Genomic DNA, 21,263 nt, shown 5'->3' on the forward strand with positions numbered 1-21,263 from the left:
CAACTATGGCTAACACAATAGGAGGAGATGGGGAGACACAAATACTTTGGGTTGGAGATTTCAACCTGGTTAGAAACCCCGAGATTGACAGATCGTGGGGTCCGGTGAGAAGGCCGGTAGCGGCGGCCAGGACTATTGAAAGCGTAATGATTAGCAAGGGTCTCATGGATGTATGGAGAGAGACGCACCCACATGACGGTGGCTTCACACATTACTCAGCATACCATAACCTACATACATGTATCGACTCCTGGCTGGCATCGTGGTCCCTCATGTCCGAGATCCATACTTGTCAGGTCTTGCCGCATACTTTGTCTGATCATTCACCGCTTTTACTGGTTTTGTCCACACCTAAGAAAACAATACCGCTATTTACGTGACAATTTCCCCCTTATTTGCTTCTGGACCCGGTCTTCAAAGAGATGGCAGAAAAGAGATGGCAGAAGCTATTGATACATACTTTGCCACTAATATTGGCTCAGTGGATAGTTTCCAGACGGTCTGGGAAGCTTTCAAAGTGTACATTCGGCGGGGCTGCCATGACTAAACATTCTGGGGCCACTCCGCTCCATCATACGACAGAGGCTATCGACCTTGGAACGGGAACTAGGGGATCTGAAGTCACATCAGTTGGCTGGGGACGGCGAGGGGGTTGCAGGCGCTATGAAGGGCTTACTAGCGGAGTATCAGAAAGCGGCGGATAATGAAGTGAAACACATGGGAAAATATGCTACGGCACGTACAAACGGGGAAGGGGACAGGCCGGGATAGGTGCTGGCTAACATGCTAAAGGCCAGACGCAGTAAAACCTTGATAATTTTCAATACGATCGGAAGAGGGCGAACTGCTTACGGAAGAAGAGGACATCGCACACAAGTTCAAACAATACTATTCGGAGCTGTACGCTTCCCGCTCGTCGTACATGGATGACGAAATCTTAGATTACCTGGAGCACATTAAGTTTCCCTTCCTCTAACACGCACAGAGAGTTCCTCATGCATCCATTGAAAGAGATGAGATCATGGAGGCATTGGCAGGGATGCGGTCGGCCAGCGCCCCCGGAATGGACAGCCTTACAGTCGGCTTCTACAAGGCCTTTCTTGAAATATTGCTCCCCCATATCTCAACGTTATTCAACGACCTATGTGTGACAGGTGAGATGCCACAAACCATGAGAGAAGCGATACTAATGGCTATGCCCAAGCCAGGTAAGTCCCCAGAAGATTGCGGCTCTTATCAGCCGTTATCTCTGCTGAATGTAGACACCAAGCTGTTCGCCAAAGTTCTGGCCAACCGCCTGGCCCTGTTAGACCCGGAACTGGCAGCGCCGGAACAGGCAGGGTTTATCTTTGATCTTGAACCAGACTTATCCCCTGAATGATGACGGGATTCATGCCTCCTCTTCTTATGCTTTTTCCAAGAACCGGAAGCGTGGTCAGACGAAGACTTCGAGGCCGACGCCTCACGAGACCTCGACCTGGATCTCGACTTCGATCTCCTCGAGTGTTTCGAAGATTTTCTAACCTTACTCGCTTTAAGCTTGGCCACAAGAAGCTTCGATTCCCTCTCTCGAAGAGCCTTCGGATTCATCTTCTGGCACGATGAACACCCTTCAACGTCGTGATCCGAGCTCAAACACCATATGCAGTCTTGGTGAGGGTCCGTAACGGACATCATCTTCCCACATTCTCTACAAGGCTTAAACCCTGTCTTCTTTGTCGACATGACAACCGAGCAAAAAGGTCAGAGAATGGAGAATCGAGGAAACAAAGTATTAAAGATACTAGAAGCTACAGAGTAACCCGTTAAACCGTTAGCGTCGACGACGCGGAAAAAAGGGAACTGATGTCATCACGCTGGCGTGGGCCTATTGTAGGCGTCGGTGACGTCAGCGGAGTCGCGAGCGATGTCGTGTCTCTATGACGTCCGAGTCCACGTCGGCGCGAGGCTACAAAAGAATTTCCGAATGTTGCTGACGCAAGGGGGATATTCACAAGGTGAGGAACCCACACGGCAGATGTATCTATCAGAACCCTATTTACAACTTGCAGATGGTATTTGGCACTATGCAGCTTGTTCGACGAGACACAAAGGCCATTGCGATATTCTTGGATATGGAGAAGGCTTTCGACTCTGTAGAGTGGCCTTTTATGCGGCAAGTGTTGACGAGAATGGGACTAGGCCCCGTCTTTTTGCAACTGATTGGAGTGTTGTACAATGCACCATCTGCCCGTATACGGCTGGGGAATCTGGTCACAGAAACCATCTCCATCTCCAAGGGAACGCGGCAGGGATGCCCATTCTCACCGACGCTATATGCATTAATCGCAGAGCCTCTGGATGTGCGCTTCGCGAATACCACGGTCATAGCAGTGTTCAATTTCCAACCTATACTATCGTAGTCTCTACGTACGCGGACGATACATTGCTATATGTGAGGGACCCAGAAAGTAACCTATCCCCGGTCCTCAGAGAGGTGGTGCATTTTGGAGTATTATCAGGGTTAAGGGTTAATTGGTCAAAATCCATAGCCTTTCCGCTTATCTCGGCCACTACGCAATTCAAGATGGAATATCTCCTACAATGGACGGATGAGGTACCTGGGCATCAGGTTGCACACAGACTCGGAAAATGTGTTCCGTGAGAACTACGGTACGGCGGTAGCTAAACTAGAAGACAATGTCGAAAGCTGGACCGGCCTGCCACTGTCCCTCATTGGCAGGGTCTCGATCGTGAAGATGGTGGTGTTGCCCAGGTTCCTATTTCTGTTTGGAAACATTCTGATAGTGTTGCCACGCTTCTTTTTCGTCAGAATAAATAAATCATTAATAAAACTGGCTTGGGCAGGCGCAAGTGCAATGGCGAGTGCTTACCCTACCATACCACTTGGGAGGGATTGGAGCGCCCGACCTAAGAGTTATACTACAGAGCTGCACAGGGAGTGCAAGCACATAGTTGGATCCACGGAGCGGAAGACATTCCGTACCTCCGGCTCGAGAGGCTATTCGCCGACCCTCTCCCACTGCCAGCTGTAATTCTGGAACCGGTAGACCATAGAACAGGGATACTGGACTCCCTCAACGCAACAAGGTACGCATGGAATTGCCTGCTACAGCAGCAAGCCGGGGCACTATTATACTCCAGAACTGCCAATAAACTTGATGGTCTGGCTAGCCCCCTGTAAAGACGGAGCGGTCATGAATGAAATTAAATGAAAAAGGATTTATAAAGCGCATGGCTGCCCGGGAGCGTCCCAGCGCTGGAGTGCAGAGGAGATTTGAGGGGAACTAGGGGGGGGGGGGGGGGGGTGACAGGTGATATTATGGATCTTGTGGGAACAGGTGTGTCTTCAGTGTCCAGGCATAGGGAGTCAGTGACCGTGTAAGGTAAAGGCATCAGCGATAGCAGAGGCATGCCACCTCCAGAAGCAGAGAGTCAGGCTGTGCAGCCCTAGCACATAGGTGGAACAATAGGAGAATAGAGGATAGCGTCGCTGTGGTGTTGGCTAGCTAAAGACTCCCGAACCATTTAGCCACGCACTGGAGTTGAGAAGCAAGTAAGTACTGTTTGAGATTTGGCACTGCGAGCCTGCCTTGGTGTGTTAGCAACGAAAGTTTTGAGAGCGCTACTCTGCAGCGGAAATTGCTCCAAATTAATTCTCACATGAGCTTCTCAAAGGAACAAAAGAACAGGGTTGGGATGTATAGGGGAAGCTTAGCAAAATAATAAAGGAGGCGAGGAAGGACAATCATCTTCAGGGGGCTATGCGCTGTGCCACTGTTAGTGGTAGCATTTGCCAAAATGACATTCAGGACCTTAGGGTGGTGACAGCACATATGAGATTGCCATCAATTAGGTCTATGGGTAATAGATACATTCTGACTCCTAGGTACCGGAATGTGGAGGGCTGCCAAGTTTTGGGGACCACATTGAAAGTAAAGTCTGGGTTAGGCTGTGTAGGTGTGAATGGGAACAGGCAAGATTTGGCACAGTCTACTTTCAAGACGGAGAGATCAGCAAAGCGATTGAGTGTCAGAGCAAGTGTATCAGGTATCGAGTGCACATCTCTGAGATTAAGAAGCAGGTCATCGGCATAAAGTGAGATCGAGTAGTACCGTCGCCCAGAGGAATGCCTCAGCCCACCCTCTGCTCAAGAATAACGACTGCTAGGGGATCTATTGCCAGCGAGAAAGAAGCCAGGAAAGTGGGCAGCCTTGGCGGGTGCCTCTGTGTAGGTCAATGGGTTCCGAGATAAGAGAGCCTGTTTTGACTGGATATATAGCAATTTGACCAATGGGAAAAATCATTTCCCAATGGTGTACTGTTGTAGCACTTCGGACAGAAAGAACCGCCTTAGGTTCAGGGATGTGTTACGGGCTGAATCAACCCCATGTTGCCACTGGTAGAGGAGTGCCCGGACCGGAGGCACCAGTCGGTCTGCTAGGATTTTGGCGAGTACCTTATAGTCTGTGTTAAGCAGAGCCAGGCGTCAGTACGAGCCCATAGCAGATGGGTCTCTGTTGGGCTTGGGCAAGGAGATGTATAGAACTTGACGAAGGGATGCGGGGAGGTAAGAGGCCAAGAAGCCCTCCTCGTACAGAGTTTATAAATGAGGGGCAAGGAGTGGGACATAGGCCATTTAGAACTCAGGAGCCTGAGGCGAGGCGCTTATTGCCTCTTGTATTTTGAAGAGTGTGATATGTTCATTGAGTACCGTCTGCTGGTCCAACATACAAGGCAAGGGCACCGTGGAGAGGAAAGAACCAATGTCATTCGGGTGAATGGTGGAGACCATGGTATAGCGAGGTGCAGTGGCATGTCAGTCTGTTATGTCTGACATGGTGTGTGTAAAGTAGAGTACAAGCAGCCGAGCATAACGTTGTGATGGGATGTCTCGGTAGGTCTTGACATATCAGCCATGCCATAAGCCGTCCAGATCTGTCATCTGAAGCATGGGTACGAGCCGAGTGAACGGCATAGTAAAGACCGGGCAGCCTCTCCAATAGGTAGGCGTGTTCGCTTTGTGCCTCAGCCAGGTGATGTAAATTCAACAGGTTGTGCACTGTTTGGGTTTCATAATCTATGAGTGTATGTTCTATGTCGGAGATATCTTTGTCAAGCTGCCTGCGTATGTTCCAGTATATCCCTAAACACTGGCCCCTGATGTTACGGTGCAGATGGAAGCACGGAAGGGAGGATCTTCTAACGCTGCTATTTGCAGTCCGCGGATGGGGATGATGGAGAGGCCCTGTTCCATGTTAGCTGCAGGTACTGGGGATTAAGGTCAGAGTGGGTGCGACCTAATATAATCGCCATGTGTAATGGAGGGGACTAGGCTGTTTGCTGATCAACCCATCTATCTGGATGCTCAGGTGGTGTGGCGAGCAAAGGAAGGAAAATACTCTAGTATTTGCGTTTCATGAGCACCAGATGTTGACGAGCTGCCAGTGTTGAAGCCAGTCCCGTAGAGCATGGGCGTTGGATGTAGTGGACATACGAGGAAATGGAGGGTATGACTGATAAAGTTCAGTGTTCAGGACGCTTTTGAAATCCCCCCTATTAGACATGGTACCCCACTCCATCGGTACAGTTTATCAGATAGGCTGTGAAGGAATGAGGATGGTAGGTGCATATCTAATGCCTATAAGTATCTGATGACCATTCAGGCGGCCCCTAACAAGCACATAGCGGCCTTCTGTGTCTACAACCAGCTCATCAGCCGTGAGAGGGATGCCTAGCCTGACCCATACTAATACACTGAGCATAAGAGGAGAAATTAGTGGCAAACACCTGGCCTCTCCATCACCTCTGAAGTATAATTGCTTCAGTGTGTGTTAAATGTGTTTCTTGTAAGAGCATTATATTGTTTTAGTCAAATGTTTTAATAAATTACTGTGTACATTTGGGACGTTATTAACCTACTTCTTACTGAATATGATGACTTTTTCGGAGTGGCCAACCCTGACAATAGCATAGTACTTTATGAAACCTTTAAAGAAATTAAGCTACACCAGATTAATTTGTAGTCCTACAGTCTAAGGTAGCAGAAAAAGGATGTTTTCAAGCATGCTCACAACTGCTTTTCTGCACTCTTTACTTGACAATATTAAGGTGGTACTCCTGCTGTGTGGTATGTTCATAGCTGGCAAGTGTCCCATTGGCAAATTTCTCACTTTAGATCAGTCTTTTTTTTTGTTTAAACTTTTTTATTAACATTTTTGCACATTTTTAAAACATACAATCAGAGCAGTGCTCATACAGCAAAAAGGAAGAGAAAGAAAAGTGATGGCCAACAGCATAATGTGCAGTACTTAATAGCAACAGAAGAAACAGGCGAGTAGTTCACGGCAATCACATAAAGTCATGGGTCAATACCCCTAGACAGGGTGGATCAGTGCTGACGAGTCTCGCCAGCGGGTGGCATGCACACGGGCCAAAGATAGTGCAGTTCGAACTCAACTTGGGACATGGAGTACAACAAAATGAGGACAACATAAGCCAAGGAATGGAAACTGGAGTCGCTTAAGACCTGCTGCCGCACCTAGTGTAGCCGAGGGAGCCAGAGCTGCCAGAGTCCAGAGGCAATGGAGTTCTGAAACAGGAGAGCTAAAACAATCTGGAGGGCAGCACTACTCTACGCCTCTATCAGTGAAGGATGGATCCTGAGTGCAGGCCCCAGCTAAAGCATTCGAGTCGCCCACGTTAGTGACCACCTCCTGAAGCTTGGAAACCATTGTGTCCCATTGAGGCAATTTACTGATGCCGAGTAGGTCCTCCCTACATAGTGCAGCACCCTCCGCTTTAGCACAATTAAGCAGGGATTGGCACCAGGCAAGTGGGTGGGGTGATGGAGAGGATTTGCAGCGTCTAGTGATCAATCGCTTGGCCACTATTAGACCCAGCTCTATATTTTTTGTTTCTACTAAAAAGGTGTAATACATGGACTTCCCAGCTAGGGGAAATGGTTCGGGAGGTGCAAGTAGTCAAGGTAATTGTCACGTTGTTCCAATAGTCAGTTAAGACCGGACAGTGCCAGAGCATATGGAGGATGTCAGCATCTAACGGCCGACTGCAGGGGCAAGCCGCATCTGCGCAGAGGAAATACCTGTTAATTTGGGCTGGAGTAAGGTAAGCCTGAAGTAGCACGAGCAATTTAATTTGTTTGAACCGTTAATTACGCGGAATGTATGTCGGGCTACCTCGGATGGTAGTCCACTCTCTATCGGTAAACTCCCTCCCCAGGGCCCCCTCCCAGTGATGCCGTAGCTCACTTTAGATCAGTCTTGACCTGTTACCAGACATCACATTGTTATGAGACTTGCCATTTTGCTTTCAGGATTGTAACTATGGGCTCAAAAACCCCAGCAGTAAAGGGCAGATGGGAAAAACCCCAAGAATTGCCTTCAGTATCACACATAACAATGGGGCACCTTGCAGCTAGGAATTGTGTTGGTAAGTAGCATTTCCTGTGACATGTTTTCACTACTATTCCATATGCAAGGTGACATCACTCTTTTCACAGGTACCCATCACCGCACATTGCTATGCATGTTTAAAACCTGTTTTTCTTCTGCACTTGACCCGTGATCAATAATGGCTTGTTAGAAAAGGTGGCTGATGTATTTCAGGTAATATGATATTACATATTTGCCAAGGTTCTTATGAGCCGGCCATTTCACCAGACAGTGGAATAATTAAACACTGTCTAAAGATCAAATATGATGTTATCATTTCCAGATTCTCTACAGCAATAACATAATTAGCTCAGACCTAAAACAAGCATTTAATACAATAGAAATATGGTGGCTTAATTGTATAGTTGGTCTTAACAGACTAAACTAGCAACCATTCACATTGTGCATATCACAAATGAAACTGCTTTTTGGCTCACTCGTAAGAATGCTGTTAGGGAATTCAGTGCAATTTTTTTCTTAAATCTTTCTAAGTTTATGTTTAAACATTAGCAATCAATTTAAATATTTCTCAATGTTGGTGACCACTATAATGTATTAAACTAAAAATGAATACAAATGTTGAAAGCAGTTATAGATTAAATAAGAGTTAAATCTCTACAGTCCATGTATTTTATGATTAAAGTTCATTCCTTCCATTTTTGGCTTCTTTGGTAAAAACCACACTCATAGACCTCTGAATGTTCCACATCTAAACACAGACCTACCTAACAGGAAAAGGAGAGTCAAGATTGTGACATGCAGATAGAGCAAGAAAAGGAGTGTGCAACAAACCCTAAGAGACAGACAGACCCATGGGAGGCGGTAATAGAGATACAAAGAGAAGACCAAGAAAGGGAAACACAGAGAGGCCAAGAAAATAAAACATACAGAGGCTGATAAAAAAATTGAAGATGTCCTAAATGCAAGAGGGAAGGTAAGGCACTAAGCAAGGGTAGAAGAAAGAGCAAAAATAGCAGATGAAACCGGGACAGTGGGAGAGAAAAGATTAAGGCCACACAAGAAAATGAAGTGGAAAAGGATGTGCCACCTGGCAGTTGGCTTTTAGTAGGAGAAGAAATGCCCCTGGAAGTTGGCTGTTAGTGGGATGAGAGGTGTTTAGTTTGGCGTTGAGAAGCTCCTCCCTGGCAGTGGGCTCCTACCGGGAGGGGAAGCAGTCCCTGGGCTCTTAGTGGTAAGGAAGGATCTTATCAGAAGAGAGAAACAGCCTGTTGGTGCAATCTTCTTGGGAAGGCTCCAAGGAAGCGGGTTTACTGGAAGGGAGATGCTTTCTGGCAGTGGGTTCTTACAATGATGAGAGATGCTCCCTTGAAGAGATGGACACCCTTACCTGCATAATGTCGATGGCAATGACCTGTGTCTGCACCCACTCCACGTTGTTGACAAGCCAGTGCACGACCTCAGCACTGATGAAGCTGTATGGTGAAAGACCCTTGTGTTCAGACAGGAGTTGGATCCCGGTGCTGCGGCCCACAGAGTGATGACAGTGACAAGAGGGAGCAATGCAAGAAAAACAAATGGCAAGATTAGCGGCCAACTGAAAAATGAGTGTCAAGGTGATGTACACAGACAGCAAAGAAGGCAATGGAGCTGGGAATCCAAAGGGTTAAAACACTCAAACCCAGCGTCCACACAGAACAAGCACTTATATATCACTCCCTCCATCCAGCACTTCTACATAAACCACAACAGTAAGCACTAGTTTACCATTACTCTGCCACAAATTATTTATCATCCTTCAAACCACATCCCCTTCCACCTATACTTCCACAGCACTTCTGCCCTCTCTTTTACAGTCAACGTTTTTGCACCACTCCTTGACCCCAAAGTCCTCCCCAACGTTATTCACCCGAGCTCATGTATGCTATTCAACATCAATTAATATCTGTCAATATACTCTGAAGTCAAAGTCTCTAGTTTGCCACAGGGAGTATTTCAACACCATGCATGTCATCTTCTGCTCCTACATCATCCTCAACAGTCAGTATTCCCACACTAGCTCCCATTTCCAACACTACCAAACCACTCAAACAAATATGACCTCTCTACACCTGTCCCCTCCCAAGCACTTCTGCACTGACTCCAGATCCAGCACTACTGGACTATCTTTAAGATAGTGCTCATAACAAACCTGCTGAACCCACTGCTCCTACTCCATTCCCAACAGCAACACTCCAACAGCATTTCCAGGAGGACAACTACACCACCCTCCCATACGCTTGAACAATCCCAGCCCTGCTCAGTTGTGCTTCTGCATACTACTCGATAACTAGTATACCCAAACAACTTTCCAAGCAGAACTGCTGTAGGATCTTCTCCAACTACTACATCATCGACATACCAAAAGCACCTAGACCTTCCACAGCCAGTACCCCGCACCATTGTCCACAACCAGAGCCCCTACATCACCCATCCAAACAGTGCACATATACTATCCTCCAAAGCCAACATTCCACACCATACCACATGGCAGGGGCTCTTACACTGCTCACCACAACCTAATCTGTGACCAGAGTGAATACAAATCCCTGCATCCAGCACTTTTGAACTATCCTCCAGACCCTGGTCCTGCTTCATCCTCCATAGCCATCGCATATACACCATTCCCCACAGCCAATGTTGTTGCAGCATCCACTCATACTCACCATCAATCATAGCCAGACACAGAACTGACCCATCCTCCTCAAACAACCAGTGTAGTAACCACCACCCCTCACCAGCTAGCACTCCTACTACATCAGCACTCATCAAAAAAACTTCTACTCCATCCCTAACTGGCCAAGGCCTGTACACCAACCTCAAAGACAATATTTCACACCATCATCCACAACCAGAACTCCGGACCATCCCTACCAGTCAGCATTCTTACACCATCCCCGCTGATCAGTGCTCCTGAACCATCTTCATTCCAACCTGAGTTTCTACACCATCCACAACTGGCTAGCACTTTTACAGCATACATGAACATCACCTCCAGCACACTTCCACCAACTATGCTTCCCAACACTCTTCTTCTGGCCTTAATTCTTAATCTTAAGCATAACTCCACACAATAAGGAATCCTTTACACCTCATGGGAATCTGCCTCCTCACTGTGGCTACTCTACCCACAACCCCATCGCAATCTAAACAGGCATATCACAAAATACATACGTTGGGTTTTTCATGGCTTCCAAGATTTCTGCCAGAGAAGAGGATGACGTCAACGTGCTTGCATTTCCTGACACCGGCTGGGCACTGAAAGGGAAGAGAAAGAAACGTATAAATAATTATCAGGACAACAAACCAGTTACTGTGCATAGCACTGCTAGCGTAAGAAGGCACGTTCTGTTCCTTTCCTCTCACAACTATCGACTGCCATGCCTAGTTAAAGGAGTTCAAACCTGGCTGTCCAACAATATCACCTTTCCAGAATGATTCAGGATCAAGATCCAGTGGTCATTTTCCATTACAAACACTGTGCCCAGTGGTTAGATGGGAATGACCTTCTCATTCACTTCCAGGGACTTCCCTGTGCACATATATTTGGTTTGTCGAGGTGGCTAGCTATTACCATTAGCTTTCAACCATGAAAACATTTCAGATGCAAGCTGGCACCCTGGAAAGCTTTTCACAACCCTGTCACAGGCCACGGGGCACCACTTCTAGCCAAGGATTCCCACTACGCTAATCAAGCGTGCCAAAACTAAGCAGATATATGGTGATGTATGTTGAACTAAAAATCCTTCACTTCCCTGAATGTTCACACCCAATAGGCATAAGAAGTAGAAACAGGTGATAAGAATCCATAACATGAAACAAAACGGTTACTTACCTGTAGTTTTACAGGCTGGAGAATTTTCTGTATTCACATGCTGTGCATTATTCTGCCATCTAGTGGTTAGATGCAGAGTATTTCTTCTTTTGTTCATGTTTTTTTTAGGTCTCGACTATTCTATCTTGTTAGGGATTGAATAGGCAAGATTAAAGTAAGCAGTCCGAAAAGTCTACCTAGCCTGCGGATCGCATACAGTTCGTGTGAGGCAGGCGCATGCACATCAAACACCATCGGCCTTGGCATCAGACTTCAAAGGAAGCCACTCGCACACCACCATTTGTCTGAGCCTCTGCATCAGACTTCAAAGGAAGCCGCTCCCCCCCAATCAGACTTCATAGGAATGCGCTCCCGCTCCCCCGCCACAGCAATGCAAAAAGCTTGGGTTTTTTTGCATCTATTTCACGGGGAAGCCGTGTTTTGTTCGGCGTTCTCAGCACCTTTCTCGGTTTTTTTTCTGGACGAAAGTGAAAGCCTACTGTGCTTGTTTACAGTAGCTTTGCTCCTCAAATGCTGTTGCTGTGTTACATTCTCTCTAGGGTCACTCAGCTTGAAAACACTCGACATGCTAGCTGCAATGCTACATCCACTATGCTTTGCCTCTAGACACGTTGATCCCTCGCAGACTGTGCTGACTCTGCCCCTCCTGATTCTGAAACTGACCAAAGCAGTCACTACACAGTCTCTTCTCTCTGTCTTATGTCTGCCCTGCCACCATTTGCTTTGTACCCTCACACACCTTCACACCCTCACACACCCTCATCCAGCTTCACTCACCCTCACCCCCTCACACCCCTACACACCCTCACCCTCACACCCCCTCACCCTCACACACCTCCTCACCCTCACACCCCCTCACTCTCAAACACCCTCACACCCCCTCATCCTCACCCTCACACACCCTCACCCTCACATCCCCTCACCCTCACATCCCCTCACCCTCCCTCACACCCTCACCCTCCCTCACCCTCTCACCCACCCACACCAACCCTCTCACCCTCACCCACCCTCTCACCCTCACACACCCTCACACTCACATCCCCTCTCACCCTCACACCCCCTCTCACCCTCACACGCCCTCTCACCCTCACACCCCCTCACCCTCAGACACCCTCGCCCTCAGACACCCTCTCACCCTCACACCCCCTCACCCTCACACCCTCACCCTCACCTACACCCCGTCACCCTCCCACACCCTCTCACCCTCACACCCTCAACCTCACAACCCCTCACCCTCACAACCCCACACCATCCCCCTCACACCACCACACCCTTGCACCCTTCACCCTCACACCCCCCTCACCCTTACACACCCCCTCACCCTCACACCCCCTCACCCTCACACACCCTCACACCCCCTCACCCTTTCACATCCTCACACACCCTCACTCACCCTCACACCCTCACCCACCCTCACACCCTCTCACATCCTCACTCACACCCCCTCACCCTCACACCCCCTCATCCTCACACCCTCTCACCCTCACACCCTCTCACCCCCTCTTACCCTCACCCTCACATCCCCTCACCCTCCCTCACACCCTCAGCCTCATACCCCCTCACACTCACCCTCACCCACCCTAACACACCCTTTAACCCTAACACACCCACTCATCCTCTCACTCTCACACACCCTCTCACCCACCCTCACCCTCACACCCCCTCACCCTCACAAACCCTCACACCCCCTCACCCAGATCACCCTCACACACCCTCTCACCCTCAAACACCCGCTCACACACCCTCTCACCAGCACACCCCCTCACCCTCACATCCCCTCACACCCTCACACCCCCTCACACACCCTAACCCTCACACCCCCTCACCTTCACACCCCCTCACCCTCTCACTCTCACACCCCCTCACTGTCACACCCCCTCACCCTTACCCTCACACACCCTCACCCTCTCAAACCCTCTCACCCTCACAAACCCTCTCACCCTCACACACCCTCACCCTCACACCCTCTCACCCCCACCCCCTCATCCTCACACGCCCTCACCCCCTCACCCTCACACACCCTCTCACCCTCACACACCCTCTCACCCTCACATACCCCCTCACACACCCTCTCACACACCCTCTCACCCCCTCACCCTCACACCCCCTCACCCCTCTCACCCTTACCCTCACACCCCCTCACCCTCACAACCCCACATTCTCACCCTCACAACCCAACACCCTCCCCCTCACACACACTCACCCTCTCACACCTACTCACCCTCACACACCCTCACACCCCTTCACCCTCACACCCCCTCACCCTCACACCCCCTCACCCTCACCCTCACCCCCACACCATCACCCTCACACCCCCTCACCCACACAGCCCCTCCACTCACACCTCCTCACCCTCACACCCTCATCCTCACACCCCTCACTCAAAAACCCTCACACCCCCTCACCCTCACACCCCTTCACCCTCACACCCTCACACACCCTCACCAATCCTCACACTCACACACCCTCACCAGCATAGCATAAGAAAACATAGCATAGCATAACAAAACACAGCATAGCATAGCATAACAAAAAAAAGCTTAGGATAGCAAAACATAGCATAGCATAACAAAACAAAGCATAGGATAGCAAAATAAAACATAGCATAACAAAACAAAACATAGCATAACAAAACACAATAAAACAGAGCATAGCATAACAAAACATAGCAAAACATAACAAAGCATAGCAAAACAAAACATAGCATAGTATAACAAAACATAGCATAACAAAACATAGCAAAATACAACAAAACAGCATAGCATAACAAAACACAACATAGCATAGCATAACAAAACAAAGCTTAGCATAACAAAACATAACATAGCATAACAAAACACAACAAAACATAGCATAACAAAACAAAGCATAGGATAGCAAAACTAAACATAGCATAGCATCACAAAACAAAGCATAGGATAGCAAAACAAAACATAGCATAACAAAACATAGCATAACAACAAAACATAGCATAACAACAAAACATAGCATAACAAAACACAACAACACATAGCATAACAAAACATGGCAAAACACAACAAAACATAGCATAGCTCAACAAAAAACGACAAAACATAGCATAGCAAAACAAAACACATAATAGCATAGCAAAACAAAACACATAATAGCATATGCAAAACATAGCATACCAAACACAACAAAACATAGCATAGCATAACATAGCATAGCAAAACAAAGCATAGCATAATAATACACAAGAAAACATAGCATAGCATCTTCGCTGTCTGTTCCGAACGTGTCTGGAGGAGAATTTTAAACCTTGGAGGACCCGTGCCCTGAACTGCGAACTTTGCCTGGGATCTTCGGTCACCGCTCTACGGGAGACGTGTGGGTGATTGCTGTTTGCTGTACATATCACCGGGGGACTGCGAGGACCAGCAGGCTATACTTCCTCACAGCTGGTGCCTCTTCCCTCGGTGGTCACGTTCACGCCAGGAAGGTTGAAATTGACGTCATTTTCCCGCGACGCGGGACGCGCGCGGGCCCGTTTGAGCCCGTTCGAGACCGGACCGGGCCACTCCCTTTGGCCTTTTGCATCGGGACATCCAACCAATTACCTACAGGGGGAAGACTTGAAGTTTACCTCAATTCGTATAGGTACTGAAAATACTCTGGTAAAATATGGCGAGCCGAGAAACCAGGAGCAAAGATGCAAACTCTGCTGCCCATACCGTTGGTGCTATGGACAATTTCATTGTCCGAGCTAACTCTCTTCTGACACATGAAATCGCAACCTTGGAGCGTAGACTTTCCGAGGAAATCGAGAATGCTAAGCGATCTTCCCTTGGCCACATAGCAAAAGCCCTGACTCCAATTAGACAGCCAGTTCCTGTGGAAACAAATGTGATAATTAGTACTCCGTCGAATTTGGGGAGTTCCGCTGCACCATTAAGGGACCCTTTACTGAATGTTTCTGTCATCCGGGATTCGGTCCAAACCTCGAGTATTACAGTAGCTCCACCTGTAACTGAGAATGGCAGGCCACAAAATCAACTGTCCCAAGGGCATAGGGAAGGAGCAATCCCCAAAAGGAAGCGTGGCCCATACACATCAGGGGGTAAAAAGGCGAAGGTCACCAAGCACCGTAACCTTATGGAGGACAACAGGGGGAGGAATGATGTAGAACAAACACCTATAGACACTAGCGTTCAACATAGTACTCATGCAGATCATCAACCTGCTCATTTAGTCAGCTTACTATCAGCTAGTGGCTCCCGGGGGGTGGGTGAAGTTGTAGCTGAGCACAACAATTTGGCTAGTTTGCTAGAGTCCTTAATCCATCTGCTAGAAGCTAGACTTGTTAAAATGGAAGCTAGGTTGGCCAAAATTAAAGAGGTAACAGGGGCTACTATAGACTTCCTCAAGTCAGCTAACCTCCAAAAGGGGAACACGGGTAACAACCATGTGTCTGCCAAACCAGTGGGGCTGCCACTAACAACAGCGCCCCCTCTTCCCAGTATCCCACTCCCACCTACCCAGCCCCCTCCTCCTGTTATTCCTCCCATTAAATCTGCCACTGGTACAAATAGGGCCACGGAGAAAGAGGGGCGTAACGCTTTGGAGGAAAAAACCCAATATAATAAGCGAGCGATAAACCTTCCCCCTGAGGCAGCCCTGTTTGTGGTTGTCCTAAGCGGGGTCCCAGAGCTTGCTGGCGCTGTGAACAAAACATTCTTATCCTTAAAAAAATAAGGTCCTAAGCTGGCTTAATAAATATAGACCCCTCCCCCTGGGATCACTAGTGAAATTATCCTAGTCAGACGAGTACCGTGAGTGGGCTCTACAAAGAAAAGTACCACTGGCGACTGTGTCCTAATAAACTTTAGGGACCCGATGACGGTGGCCCATATCTGTAACTGGCCTTTACTAACCCCAGATACCTCTATCCAGGCCTTGCCACTGTCCGCCTTCTACCCTGACAAACTTGAGCGGTTTTGGGGAGAGGAGGATGAGGGCTGGTCCTGGGTAACACCCAGAAGACCACGCAGAGAGAACTGGTCTAGGCTCCGACCTAGAGTTGGTGGGAGGGGTGAATAGAATATCCCCTATCACTGTGGTCTGTACAACCAATTTTCACATCCCAATAGGTTCAGCTGCCTGGATATGGTTGACTGACATCTCAACAGGGCTGGGGAACATTAGTGGCGCTCCATTACTCCAGCTGAGCCTAGCAGAAGTGTACACACAAGGGCACCCACTCTTGACAACTCGAGTAAAGGCAAGTCCCGAGATGCTAATAGTGAATCGCTCAATCCAGCAGGGGTATGTGAACGACCACTTTCTAGGTCTAATGATGGGAGTAATCACCCATGTGGTCTTAACTGCTCCCAAACATCTCAGGCTCTATAAGACTTGGAAGCAGCTAGACCAACTACTTGTATTATGAGTGATAAGGGGAATTTGGGTTCACTTTCCATCGTTTCCTGGAATCTGGCTGGGTTACCGAACAAACTTGAGTCCCCGGAATGGGGCTCATTTATAGACATGCAAGACGTCTGCCTCTTCCAGGAAACATGGGCCAGGGAAGACTACTGGCGTACTGGACTTGCCACTTTCTCAATCCCGGCGAAATGGGCAGGGAAGGGTCGTCCGTCTGGTGGACTCCATATCTGGGTGGGCTACCACTTAGGGTGTAAGGCAAGATCCCTTGAGACAAACTCCTTGGATGTTCAATGCTTATTATTGGAGTGGCCAAATGCTCTTAAATTGGCATTGGTCAATGTATACTCTAGACCAGTGGGTGTAGCTAATGTCTCAGCTGCTATTGAGGACTTAGCCGTGTTTCTGAGTACTATCCCGCAAGGCACCTCCTACGTGGTAGGGGGTGACTTCAATTCCCAATTTGAGCTGCTACCATCGTTCTTGGAGGGTACAACCATGGATGAATATGGCCATTGGGCAATTCCGCCGCTGGCGGGCCCCCCAGTGAAGTCTTGGACACCACTTGCTACCCAAATTTTGTCCCTGACTCTTATCAATGCTTTAAGGGCCTGTAACGGGCGAGTTAATGGAGATATCCCTCCAAAACCCACCTTTAACAAACTAGGGCATAAATCCCGGTTGGACTACATTTTAGTGGAAATGCGTGATTGAGCTACAGTAATGGGTTTTTATGTAATCCCTCAAGACGAAAGCGATCACAATGCGCTGATTCTACAATTTTCAGTGCCGGGTGTTACCATTGATTCTCAGGGGGTTGATGACCTCCCGGACCCTAGAGCGATTTTATCCAGTGACAGACGCAGAGTTAGGTGGGCAAAAATTATAGGGAATCCCAAAGATATTCAACACCTAAGTAGTCCCAGCCCTACAAAAAGTTGAAATTCTTATAACGCAATCTCCGAGTGAGGAGTACTATAATAAATTGAGGGATATTTATTTGGAACTATCTGGCGCCCTGGCGGAGGTACTGAACCCCGTAGTGCAGAAAAAGAAAGGCTAAGGGTTAAGAGGCTCATGGTACAATGCTGCCTGTAGGAAGGCCAAAGTGGGCCTCCTGGTAGCCATGAAGCAACAGGACAACATTGCACTGGTTAGGGCTAAGAGGAAGGAATATAAAGTTCTAATCCAAAATGCCAAGATCGAATGGGACAATGACAACTGGACCGATATGATGGGTGCTCTAAAATTCAAAGACGCCCGTAAATTCTGGCAGATTGTCAAAACCGGTTCTGCTGATCCGACCCCAGCAGTTGAAGCTAACATCGCACCAAATGTGTGGGAGGCCCATTTTCGATCCTTGTATGTCCAAGCAGCTATAGATCAGTTAGGGGACCAGAGTATTCCAGTAGTGGACCCTTCCTCTATTCCCTCTATGGAGTGGGATGAATTTACTGTGGCGGAGGTTGAGGCAGCTATTTCCAGACTCTCAGCAGAAAAAGCCCCAGGGCTGGATAAACTACCAGAGGATTTGTTCAAGCACGAACCTATGGTTTGGGCCCCATACTTTCAGGTGGTATTTAATGCAATCCTGGGAGGGATGCCGGTGCCTACTACTTGGCTGGGAGCAGAGATTGTTCCCATCTTCAAGAAGGGCTCTCCCCTGCTCCCAGCCAACTACAGGACTATTAGCCTAATCGACGTCCCACAAAAGATCTTTGCGAGGCTGATCTTGGATCGATTATTAACATGGATGCTTGATCACTCTGTCCTAAGCCCATATCAAGCAGGGTTCAGGAACAGAGTTTCAACTATAGATCAAGTCTTCCGCCTGGCTCTCATATTTTGGAAAACGGTAAAGTTGGAGGGTGGCAGCCTCTACACCGTTTTCGTGGATTTACGGGCGGCTTTCGACCTTGTACCCCGTAAAAAACTCTTGTCTGTCCTCTCAAATCTGGGGGTTCCGAAACACCTACTAAATATAGTTATCCGCCTACATACAGATAACTTTACACAAGTCAGATGTGGCAGGGGGGAACCTTATCAAACAGATTTCCCGTTGACAGGGGGGTAAGACAGGGTTGTGTGCTTGCACCGACTCTGTTTTGCCTCTACGTCAACGGGGTCATTGCTCATCTGAATGGGGTGGAAAACAGTGATGCCCCTAAGTTGGCAGGCAGCAGGGTGTTAGGCCCTTAACCTTTTGGCGCAGGATATGGACTACAGCAGAGTTAGTTAATTATAAGTTAGAGCTGCAGGAAATCCTGACCCTCCCAATGTTGTGAAAATCCCCTGGTTCAATTATATAAGGAATGAACTAGGGCGATTGGGATTAGCCTCCTTATGGTCAGACACCCTCTCATCTTGCACCAGGGTATCACGGAAGCACTTGGTCACATTGTATTACCACAGCAAACTTGTTGCGCATATACTTAATACAGATTCGGGCACCTGACTGAATCATTTTTAAAGGCTAAGGACAGTTACAAATTTGAACCAGTTTTAGACATTATATCCCCATCCGCTACCAGGAAATTGTACCTACAATGGAGGTATGGCAGTTTGCCTGTTCGAGCATATACCAGTAAATGGTCTGAGTCCTCCCCGAGTCACTGTCCCGGGTGTATATTTATTTTTGTATATTTATAAAGCGCAAACAATCGCTCCGAAAGGAGCGTCCTGGTGCAAATTAGAGCAAGAAACTGAGCTGCACATACTGTTTTTCTGCCGTGCATACGTGCAGGCTAGGAGGCATTGAATTGTCCCGGCCTGCAAAAACGTAGGGTTTTCTCACTGTTTGCAGGCGTATAGGGTTTTTAAAACAGACTTATCCGGTATGATTGTTTTTGCCGTAGCCAAATTTCTAGAAAATATATGGCATAAGAGAAGACATCTATTAATTGGGGATGATGGATAATTGTCAAAATTGGATTATGCGTTGGTTTTATAAATGCCTTGCAGTTGTTGTTTTTAATGAATAACTGTCAAAATGTATCCGTTGGTTTATAATGCCTTGCAGATGCTTGTTTTTAATCTACTATTCAATGTTTTGCTGAGCAGTTTTGTATCTTTTATGACAACATCCTGTCGAAATAAAGATTGCTGCTGATGATGATGATAACAAAGCACAGCATAGCAAAACATAGCATAACAAAACATAGCATAGCATAAAAATTCAAAGCATAGGATAGCAAAACATAGCATAGCATAACAAAACAAAACATCGGATAGCAAAAGAAAACATAGCATAGCATACAGAATCAATCCGCACCACCACAGCATCACTCAGGGGCACCACGACATCACTATGCGCTACCACAACATCACTGAACGCCACAGCATCACTCGTTCACCATCACATTACTCAGAGCCACCACAGCATCAATCTGTGCAACCATTCAACAACACCTGGTTCAAAAATATTCTCTCAATGTTTCAAGCTTTAATACAAATGTAACAAAAAGATGTTAATATTTCACTTCTGTTCTTGGATTTTCGTCACAATAAAATACACGGAACATAATCTTCACAAAAGTTATTTACAAAACTTTAAGCTTGTGCCATTATAAAGTACAATAACTTTTATTTAAGTATTAATTATTGAAAAAAAATTAAAAGCCATTGTTATTTGTAATATCAATACATGTAAGTCACGTAAATACAACACATATTGCATTACAAATTCTAGAGGTGTCATATTTGCGAAAGTTATAACTATTGGCATTGTAAATGACAAAGCTATTAATTTCGCAATTTTCAAAAACAAAATATAAATAAAAAATGTGTCCTTTACAGTACCAATAGCTCAAACTTTCCTAATGCGAGACCTATTGCTTTGAAAATGCTTGTTCTTTTTAAGGTCTCGACTATTCTATCCCGTTAGGGTTTAAATAGGCAAGATTATAGTAAGCAGTCCTAAAAGTCTACCTAGCCTGCGGATCGCATACAGTTCATGTGAGGCAGGTGTGAGGCAGGCGCGTGCACATCAAACACCATCGGCCTCTGCATCAGACTTCAATGGAAGCCGCTCACACACCACCATTTGTCTGAGCCTCAGCATCAGACTTCAAAGGAATCCGCTCCCAAGCCGTCCCCCGCACCCCCGCCACAGCAATGCCGAGTACTTGGTTTTTTTTGCATCCATTTCATGGGGAAGCCGTGTTTTGTTCGGCGTTCTCTGCACTTTTCTCGTTTTTTTTTCTGGACGAAAGTGAAAGCCTACCGTGCTTGTTTACAGTAGCCTTGCTCCTCAAATGCTGTTGCTGTGTTGCCATCTCTCTAGGGACACTCAGCTTGAAAACACTCTACTTGCTAGCTGCAATGCTACATCCGCTATGCTTTGCCTCTAGACACGTTGATCCCTTGCAGAATGTGCTGACTCTGCCCCTCCTGATTTTGAAACTGACCAACGCAGTCACCAAGCAGTCTCTTCTCTCTATCTAATGATGTCTGCCCTGCCACCATTTACTTCGGACCCTCACTCTCACACCTCCTCACCCTCACACACCCTCACACCCCCTCAACCCCTCACCCTCACACCCCCTCACCCTGAGGTAATATAAATTCTATGGTCATGT

The 21,263-nt window shown here is 47.4% G+C and overlaps 1 protein-coding gene across 7 annotated transcripts in view; it reads right to left on the minus strand.

Moving 5' to 3' along the window:
- DEPDC5 (DEP domain containing 5, GATOR1 subcomplex subunit) overlaps positions 1 to 21,263 on the minus strand; it is a 592,834-nt gene that overhangs the window by 246,564 nt on the left and 325,007 nt on the right. For all 7 annotated transcript variants that reach the window (XM_086942813.1, XM_086942812.1, XM_086942810.1 and 4 more), the window contains 2 exons: positions 10,626 to 10,709; positions 8,803 to 8,935 (listed from right to left, as the gene is read on the minus strand). In XM_086942813.1, the coding sequence (XP_086798939.1) occupies positions 8,803 to 8,935; positions 10,626 to 10,709 (217 nt within the window). The remainder of the gene's footprint in view (positions 1 to 8,802; positions 8,936 to 10,625; positions 10,710 to 21,263) is intronic.

Source organism: Lissotriton vulgaris, chromosome 11, assembly GCF_964263255.1.
Source record: "Lissotriton vulgaris chromosome 11, aLisVul1.2, whole genome shotgun sequence".
In the NCBI taxonomy this organism is placed as follows: domain Eukaryota; kingdom Metazoa; phylum Chordata; class Amphibia; order Caudata; family Salamandridae; genus Lissotriton; species Lissotriton vulgaris.